Here is a 10,022-nt window from a genome sequence, read left to right as displayed (position 1 = left end):
TTACTGCCTGGTGAACATCCATCGCAGTTTTAGAAAAGGGGTAAAAAAACGTAGGCTAAACAGTCAAGTAGTTACGATGTTATAGCTACTAGTTGGCAATTCGATTAAAAACTAACTGGGGTGGCAGGGGAGAGGAGTTCCAAAAGGTTGTTTGATCGAATCCCCAAGTCGGCAAGCTAACAAAATATTTTTTGTTAGCATCTTTATAGTATGAAAACAGCTTTATAGTAATGAACTATGGACTAAGGCTCACTTGGAAAACCATGCTATATTTTCTGCAATGTTAAAGAGTTTGTGAGCTATATAAAACTAAGGTACACAGTGTACAACATGGCTGTTCAAAAACTTTATTGAATTTGTGGCATATTTTCTTGTTCATATCCCTTTGCAAGACAGCTAAACAATCAGCACATGTCGAGAGGTAGAAATTAACATCAGTCAGAGGATGTGTTGACCCAGTCACTCAATTATTCACTCACTCACCCAGTCACGCTCCTCAACACAAAGCAACGAAATAACCCAACCCTTTCAGTCACTGTGAAATGTTGAAATCATAGACGTCAAAAAACCCTTAATCTGCCGATATTACTGAACAGCATTCCAATACACCAATTCATAAATAAATACGTCGGTCCGTTTGCGAAGCCGGCAGCACCGCGCCGTAATCCCCCTACAGCCTTGCTCTGTCAGGGGAAAACCACCAGTATTTACCGGCACCGTCCCAACCAGTATCACGCATCTCTCAACAATGAACACACACCGAAACAAGGTTCTGCCTACAAGAGTCCGAATATCCATGGAGTATTACCGCAGATCAGGATTAGGGGACAGAAGTGTGCGCCAGCGGTTGGGAAGGTGCTGGGGAGCTGGCCGTGGGGATGAGGGAGGTTTGATGGGGAGGTTTTGGGGGAGTCGGTAACAATATTGTCCTGAAGCCCTAACTGAAATTGGCTCACACAGGGAGAGGGGGGAGGAAAGGAGGGGACAAACAGATCTGAAGTTAGCGTTCATGAAATGGAAAGGTGGTTAGTACATATGAGAGACAAAGAAAGAGAGGTGCATTAGGGAAGACAAGGGGGTAAAAGAGAGGGAGTAGACGGAAAGAACTGTGAAGATATCGCCGCCGGGTCCCGTGACTCCCACCATCCTCATTTGACCCAGGAGATGTTCAGGCACCGGGAGATGAAGGCGTACGTGTCGGCCACTTCCTGGATGACTTTGCTGGTGGGCTTGCCAGCGCCATGGCCTGACTTTGTGTCCACGTGGATGAACAGCGGGTTGGTCTGGCCCGGCCAGCGACCCAACACGTGCTGCAGAGTGGCGATGTACTTCAGGGAGTGCAGGGGGACCACGCGGTCGTCGTGGTCGCCTGTGAGGAGGAGGACAGCGGGGTACTGGACGCCTTCGCCTTCGGGCACGCGGATGTTATGGAGCGGCGAGTACCTGGGGTTGAAGGGAGGTTTGGAAATATGGTAAGTATAAGCGTGTCAGATTCCCAGGGACGGTGAGATGCATGTTGTGAGCTGGACATTACAAACCGAGGCAGCCCTCAGAATACCACAGAACTGGCAAATTGTGGTAAGATAATTAGCGTTTATTTAAATACTCAAACGTCACTCAGAGATCATTAGTTCATCTCTGTATTGTGTGCATTCAAAACAGTCTCTAACCTCCTGGCACAGGCATAAAAATGATATCCAAAAGTGAACCAGCAACCCTTAGAAAACCACTTGCACCCACTTGATGAGCCAGTCAAACTGCTCCTTGACCTCGCAGCAGCCAAAGTCGGTGGTCCAGGCGTGTCCGATGGTGAACTTGTGGAACTTGAGCATGTCCATGACGCCAACCTGGGCCACGGCACAGCCAAATAGCTCCGGCCGCTGGTTCACACAGGCCGCTGGGGGACAGCGAATGAGAAACACAGGTAAGTAGGAAGCAAGGGACATCCAATCACCCACCACCACGTTATAAGGTACACCTCCCTGGTATTGGCTAGGACCCCCTTTCGCCTCCGTACGCTTTAAGGTTCAATGCATCGTGCATCCAGAGATGCCCTCCTGAACACCAACATCGTTAAGAGATGTTATTTGAGTATTTGTGGCCTTTCTGTCCGTCCGTGTCGTTCCGTTCTCCTCGCACCGCTCTCATTAACAAGGCGTTTTCCCCCACATAACTGCAGCTCTCTGGGCGTTTTTTGTTTATCGCACCATTCTCTGCAATCCCGAGACTCAGTGTATACAAATCCCAAAAGGTCAGCTATTCCTAAGACGCTGGAACCACCACATCTGCCACCAACGATCATACCAGAGTCAAAGTCACTTAGATCGCACGTCTTCATTGTAATTTATGCTCTAATAATAACCAAACATCGACTATGTCTGCATGCATTACACGATGAGCTGCAGCCACACATTTTGCTGTTTGCATTAGCGAGTAGGTGTAACTTAATGAAGTGGCTGATGAATGTTGAGTAAGACCAAACATTTCCACAGGCAGACACAGCTTAAGGCGGTGTCAGGATTAGATTACCACCTGGAAGTGCGGCCACTGACCACAGCATTGCTTTCAATAGCAAGTGATGTCATCACCGTGCGACGTACCTACGAGCAGGCCCCCGTTGGAGCCTCCGTTTATGGTGAGCTTGGAGGGGGACGAGTAGCCCTCTTTGATGAGATACTCTGCTGCACACTGGAAGTCTGTGAAGCAGTTCTGCTTGTTGGCAAGCATCCCCGCTGAACGGTCGGACGGACACACACACACACACACACACACACGTAATATTAGGGGTTGTGTTGTTTGTGTGTTTGAAAGTCCCAGAGTGTTGAGTTGAGAGGGGTTGTGTGTGTGTGTGTTAGTGTTTAACACTCCCAGTGTTGAGTTGAGAGGGGTTGTGTGTGTTACCTTTGTGCCAGGTCTCTCCATACTCCCCTCCTCCTCTGATGTTAGCTACAGCCAACACGCCCCCCATGTGTCGGACAAATATCAGCCGTGAAACGCTAGGAAACAAACACCCACTTCCTTTACTGTCTAAACCAGACAAAATACCAGCCGTGTAACAATACTCAGGGGTTGTGCCTGTAGCTAGCGTTATGACTCGTGGTTGTACCTGTAGCTAGCAGTATGACTCGTGGTTGTACCTGTAGCTAGCAGTATGACTCGTGGTTGTACCTGTAGCTAGCAGTATGACTTGCGGTTGTACCTGTTGCTAGCAGTATGACTCGTGGTTGTACCTGTAGCTGGGCGTGATGGAGATGTTGAACCCGCCGTAGCCATAAAGGAAGGCCGGGTGAGAGCCGTCCAGCTTCAGCCCCTTCTTATGGACGATGAACATGGGGATTTCAGTACCGTCCTTACTGGGGTAGAACACCTGGACACACGGAGTAGATGGACAGGTTGGTTCCCATGAACACACCTTCCTCTCTGTTGGTTGTGCTGGTCGGTTTGTATCAGACAGTATGACAAAACATTTTGTCTTCACCAACCGGTCTGTGGACCAATCATAATCGTCTCTTAAAACAATCTGATGCCAAAAGAGCTGCTGTTAATCGCAACCTCTGAACCAATCAGAAAACGTGAGAAGAATCCTCTAGTACAAGTCAACGAGGAAGAGAGACTCTTGTGCATGCACAGAACTCATCTTCCACATAGCGTTTGCTGCTGCGGACGACCAAGGTGACAGCGGCGAGCGCTAACCGTGACCCGTCTGAGGGGCGTTTATTTCTCTCACGCCTGAACGCAAACCAAGCACCTATATGGGCGCAACCCTTCGGACACACACGGACACGCCTCACCTGTGTGGTCTGATAGTCGGAGGGATCAAAGCCCTTGACCGTCACCTCCCGGAAGACGTGAGGCTGCAGAGGGTCCTTTGTCAGGTCACAGTGGTAGATGATGGCTGGACAACAGAGATCAGAGTCTGGCTCAATAACCTGACCTGCAGTAGAACTGCTGATTCACACTGACTCGACTTCGACCGTGTGCGTGTTAAACTACAACACATAAAATAATGAGCCCCCCCCCCCCCCCACCCTTGTCCCAAAAAGAAATAAATAGTACAACCAAAATTCCTGCAGTGTAAATAGAATGTTGATAACAGTGGCAACAAAGCAAACAACCGACGGAGGTGTGGCCTGTTCATGTGTGTATTCGCACAATTGTGTAAAGGTACCTGGCGAGAGGAAAGATGTGAAGTAGTAGAAGATCTCAGAGTCCCTCTTGCGTCCGGTGAAGCCCACTATGGAGCCCACATCCAGGGGAAAGGTCCGGAGCTCCTCGCCTGAACTCAGACGGTACATCTTCAGCACATTCTTCACGTCGTGCAGGAAACAGACAAACAGGAAGCTAGAGTAGGTACAGGTGGCAAACACTAGATAGAGAGAGAGAGAGATAGATAGAGATAGATAGAGAGATAGAGAGAGAGGGAGGTGGGGGGGGGGCAAACAAGCAAACTCATTGGATGAGAAAGCCACAAGTCCCTCCACTCTAAACCTGCTGCTCCAAAGGGGTTTGAGGAGTAGCTGAAGAGAGAGAGCACACGAGGAGTGTGCAATTAAAATTACCCCACAGAGCAATGGGCCAGTTGAGAGAGAGACACGGAGAGATGTGAACATTCAAAACGATATTTCAGTATAATCTAGAAGAACAAATCTTAGATGAGAATGAATGTGACAACCCCAGTTATATGGCGTCTTATGGTCACACGCTGTCATATAGTCATACACGTTATGGTCACACGCTGTCATATAGTCATTCACGTTATGGTCACACGCTGTCATATAGTCATTCACGTTATGGTCACACGCTGTCATATAGTCATTCACGTTATGGTCACACGCTGTCATATAGTCATTCACGTTATGGTCACACGCTGTCATATAGTCATTCACGTTATGGTCACACGCTGTCATATAGTCATTCACGTTATGGTCACACGCTGTCATATAGTCATTCACGTTATGGTCACACGCTGTCATATAGTCATTCACGTTATGGTCACACGCTGTCATATAGTCATTCACGTTATGGTCACACGCTGTTATATACTTATACACGTTATGGTCACAAAGGTAATGAAGCCTCGATTGGCCATCACTACCGCCATGTACATTCCCACGCCGCCATGTGCAGTCATACCTCCATCATTTTCTGTATGTATTGCTCAAGCAAGAATTTAAACCACGACGCTCTGTGCTGCAAGCACAACGATGTAACGACTGACCGACCAATGTGCAGGACGTGACCTACCGATGACATCCTTGTCATGCTCGGGGATGAGCTCTTTCCAGTTGACCTGGGCGGCACGTGCAAAGTCGATGTTGATGAGGCGGTAGCGTGGGGCCTCCAGGTTGGTCTTGAAGGTAAACACTGTGCTCTCATTGGTTACATACTCATACTCGGCATCAAAGTTGTCAATCAGCTTCACCCACGGCAACAGGCCTGCAGGAGGAAGAGAGACAGAACTTGGCGTCATCAACAAAACAGCTGAAATACATTTAGGAACACAACGCATCGACTAATGTAAACAAAACAGAAATTGTTTTTAGCAAAGGCGACGTATCACCTACTTAACGACCGGAAACTTAACGGAAACACTCATCCACTGAACGACTGGAAATTAAGCTGACACTTCATCTATCGCGGGTGTTGGTAACGTGATAACTCATGGCGCCAATGACTGGCAGCGGAAGGTCAGTTAGGTCGCTGCATCGGGACAGACAGATGGGTGATGAGGGTGTGGACAGACCGGTACCTGTGATGCCCTGGGGGGTGCTTTGAAGGTCGCAGTACCACAGCCGGTTGACTGGGTCACAACCCTCTCTGATGGACAGGAGGACGTAGCGCCCGTCATCTGACACCTGCAGGGAGAGAGCAGACAAGCACAAAACGGTCAGTCATTCCCCCAACGACACTGTTGCTAATGAAGCAGTTTTTTTTTTAGTGAGAGGCGTGTGACACCAACATAATTCTAAACACCAAAGCTTTTTGGTGTTAACTCTCAGAGGTTAGGGTTAACTCTCTCAAGGTCAGAACGACACACTTTTCACCTTGCCGGCTCAGGGACTCAATCTAGCAACCTTTTGGTTTACCGGTCAGATGCTCTAACCCAGGGCCGGCCAACCCTGTTCCTGGAGAGCCACTGTCCCGTAGGTTCTCTCTCCAACTCTTATTCAGCACACCTGATTCTAATTAGTAGTTGGATGAAAAGCAGACTCAGGTTAGTCACAAATGAGGCTGAAGAGAAAACCTACAGGACCGTGGCTCTCCAGGAACAGGGTTGGCCGGCCCTGCTCTAACCGCTAGGCTACCTGCGGCGTACCTCCACCCCGCTCATCCACTTGGGGTGGTCCGGGAACTCGGCGCACAGGCAGTCCTGAGACTGGGGGGTTCCCAAAACATGGAAGTACAGCTTCTGGTGAAGGTTAGTGGACGTCTCGGTTCCTAAGGGCAGACGGGATAGAGAGGGCTTTAGCTCGTGTCTGCCTCCTTGTGGTGATGAGAGGAACCTGACACGAGGACAGGCTGGGATGTAGCCAGCAAAAAGAAACAACACAGGATTGAGTTCCAGACTGTTCTAGTGACGCAGGATATCTGGAGACAAGGGAGCTTGGAATCTGCATTGAATAGCACCACTATACAGTTACAGTGAAAATATCTGTCTTTCAGCCTGCTCCGAATGTGATCCAACTGCTGACACATTAGAAGACAGGCCCAATTTTTGTTTTTTAGAAGGCATTTATGTCACTGATGAATCTGTGAGGTACAACACATGGATTTTGGGCTCAGGTGTGCATGAAAAATGTTCAACATTTTCAAAAAACCGAGTAACCTCCCTCACCGTCACTTTTGCCCTCTTGCTTCGGGTAAGAGTTGTAGAACAGGCCCTTCCCGTCATGGGTCCAGGACATGCAGCTGAACTTCACCCTCTCCAGTCTGTCCTTTAGGGCCACAGCTCCATCCACCTGCAGGAAGTGAATCTCCACCCAGTCCGATCCGCTGGCACTGGTGCCGTATGCCAGGTACTCGCCGTCCTCCGAGAAAGCGTATCCTGAGGAAGAGGAGGAACAAGTATTCACGTGAACGCAGTTAAACTGACTCATGCCCCACTAGCAATGACACAGTGCTGCGTCATTTTTACACTTGTCACTGCGCCAGCTGAACGGCACTGGATCGCGTGCCTCTCAGTTCCAGCCACTATGGTGGATGAGTTTAAAGGCCTGCCCGGTGGAGCTCAGTTTGGATCAGACTGTTCCAACTGCTGTCCTTGGAGGGCCGTAACACTTCTGGGTGTTCAACCTTGTTGTCAAATCAGTGACTGACCGCAATTAACTAACGGGTAAAAAAAAACAAATGAAGACCTTATACAAGCACACAGCCACATTTACTAAACATATCAACGACACAAAATACAGTCAGAAACATGCAAAGGTCCTTCAATGGAGAGAACATAACATGAAGGAAACAGATTTCTGTAACTAATACTAAACATTTATTTTAGCAAAGTTGACTAGTGTTTGAGAATCGTGCGTCTCCCACCTCTTAAAGCCACAGTCCCGTCCTCAGAGAACGTGTTTGGGTCTAGGAAGACCACAGGCTCTGCCTCCAGACTCTCCTGAACATACATGACACTTTGGTTCTGAAGGCCCGTGTTATAGAAGTGGAAATACCTGCAGGGAAGAATAAGAACCAGACAGCAATGAAAAAGTGGAACTACACTTGGTGATGTTCCAGAGATTAGGGGGTAGAGCATGATGCTGGTAAGCCAAGATGGGGGGTTCAATTACCAGGACCTCCCATATGTGAAATGAGTCCTGACTGCTAACTGATTTTGTTCAGAATGTATATATGATTTTTTTTTTTTTAACAATGGCCTTTAGGTCCTCCCCAATTAAATGATATTTGCCTCGGTTTGATTTCTAATGAATTATACTCTGGTACATTTTAAACAAAACATTTAGCAACTACAATTAGAGTTTATACTGGTCAAATTGATGCAAGTCTCTTCACAGACACGTTGCAACAGAATAGTGGAATGACCAAAGGACCCCACACTAGGAATTGTCCCTTGACAAAATAATACACATTTAAAACATGTCTTATTACACGTAATAATATAAACCCCAGGCTTTTATCTAACCTGCTCCCCCTCTTGAAGGGGCAGCTATATTTGGGGTAGTCGTAGAGTTCCGTCATACGCTCCTTGAACAGATCCCGCACCTCACAGCGCTCCAGGAAGGGTAAGGTCAGCTGGTTCTGAGCATTGACAAAAGCCTGGGAAAAATAAATAAATAATTACTGCAATAACTGCCACTTTCTCACAGAAGGGGGAGCTACCTTATCTCTGGCAAATGCGATATTTGACATTTTAGGAAGAGACGCTTAAGTTCGAGACATTTTATATTTCAGTATTTGTCCTCGACTGAGGGGAGAAGTTAAGAGGCGACAAAACATTTAAATTACCAACTCTGTAGGCTTATTTTTCAATCCAAATGAAGGCGCAAATATATTCCAACATGGATATTAAGATGAGTATGTTACTCAGTGAACACCATCTTAACTCCCAGGGCTAAACCAGCGGTGATTACGTGTACAGAGAGTATTTTTCGGGCTGAATTGACAGATGGGCGTCTACCTGCGTCTTCTCGCTGTCTGGATCCTCCAGCCAGCTGTACGGGTCTGGTACCTTGTGGCCATGGTAGTCATCCACCTATGGCAAAGAACAGGCCGACAAAATCGTGAATGTGCAGCAGCAATCTGCCATCACCTTTAATCATTCATATTTTGTCGCTAGTTGGTATGATGGACCGAGCTTATGTTAGCTAGTAACCTAGCTAGGTAGGCGACCAATGCAAACGTATTGCTAGCAGCTAGCTAGCTAACATATAACAAAGGTGGCTGACTCATTCATTTGAGGTTTGGTTAGCAATACCGGTCTGCTGCAACTACTAAAGAGTTGGTTAGAAAACGCTCACTGGCCGGTTGTTACGTTAGATATGAGCTGGCGACCCCCCCATAGATGCATTTGATAGCTATAAGATTCCAAAACCAACAAAGTGGACTACTGTAGCCAGCCTGTACATGTACAGGGTAAAGTAGCAGATTGCTACCACCTCTCTATTCAATAGAAAGCGGCATGGCTAGCTGACCGGATAGCTGCTAAGAAGCTAACGTGTTACTTACAACTGCCTCATCGCGGTAAGCATATGGGTACTGGAAAGACATTTTAGAAGACTATTCGGGAATTCCTTAAAAATAAAAGTTGTGTCACAGACTATAGTAGTGGAGTTGATATTACTTTCTGGATCCGACCAAACATCAACTTGAACGTTGAAGCTCTAGCCAGAAAGGATGTACCTCTTGCGGGACAAACTCAAAAATCACTTTGTGAAGACAATATCCAGTTTTTGCCGACAGGAGACGTTGAGTCTTGAGAGCGCCCCCTGTTGGTGCGTTTGTGGACGGAGGAGTGGGTCTTGGGCGTGTTTAGATCATGGTTTAGATGGTAAAGGATTTTACTATTTGCATTCGGGATTTTTAAAGTGAACACAAAATGTGTATGTCATTTTGCGCGCGCACACAATGATACAATGCTGTCTGTTACCTCAGTTACCTTCGGTTCCCTTTCTCCTCACCTCCACCCATTACTTTCCTGCCCCCCACCTCTCTATTCCCACCTCCACCTCTTTTCTGCCCCCCACCTCTCTTTCCTGCCCCCCACCTCTCTTTCCTGCCCCCCACCTCTTTGTCCCCGCTACCACTTCTCTCCCACTTCCACCTTTCTGTTCTCGTCGTCCATCTCTCTTTCCTCGCTTCCACTTCGCTCTCTTTACCTCCACCTTTTTCTCCTCACCACTAGATCTCTTGCACCCTGGGTTAACTAGGTGATTGTAAATTGCGTTGTAGTGTGTTGTTTCATATGTAACGCAACATCATTATAATTTTTTTGCTGAGACCCCAGAGAAGTAGAAAGTGTCGGCTACCTTCTACCTGTTTTTATTTGCATATGCAAGCCTATCTGAAAACAC

At 47.5% G+C, this 10,022-nt stretch overlaps 1 protein-coding gene across 1 annotated transcript; it reads right to left on the bottom strand.

The window, feature by feature from the left end:
• Positions 1–331: 331 nt before the first annotated feature.
• Positions 332–9,424, bottom strand: prep (prolyl endopeptidase). The gene is made up of 15 exons (XM_010889496.5): positions 9,178–9,424; positions 8,630–8,704; positions 8,135–8,268; positions 7,534–7,664; positions 6,836–7,045; positions 6,317–6,438; positions 5,750–5,855; positions 5,245–5,436; positions 4,169–4,366; positions 3,792–3,895; positions 3,231–3,367; positions 2,902–2,996; positions 2,601–2,732; positions 1,741–1,897; positions 332–1,443 (listed from the first exon to the last, which is right to left on the bottom strand). The coding sequence occupies exons 1-15, from the start codon at positions 9,217–9,219 to the stop codon at positions 1,149–1,151; spliced, it is 2,130 nt and encodes a 709-aa protein (XP_010887798.3). The 5' UTR covers positions 9,220–9,424; the 3' UTR covers positions 332–1,148.
• Positions 9,425–10,022: the final 598 nt, after the last annotated feature.

Source organism: Esox lucius, chromosome 14, assembly GCF_011004845.1.
Source record: "Esox lucius isolate fEsoLuc1 chromosome 14, fEsoLuc1.pri, whole genome shotgun sequence".
NCBI classification, from domain to species: domain Eukaryota; kingdom Metazoa; phylum Chordata; class Actinopteri; order Esociformes; family Esocidae; genus Esox; species Esox lucius.
Note: the sequence above shows the minus strand (reverse complement) of the source record. Positions and strands in the feature narration are given on the sequence as shown.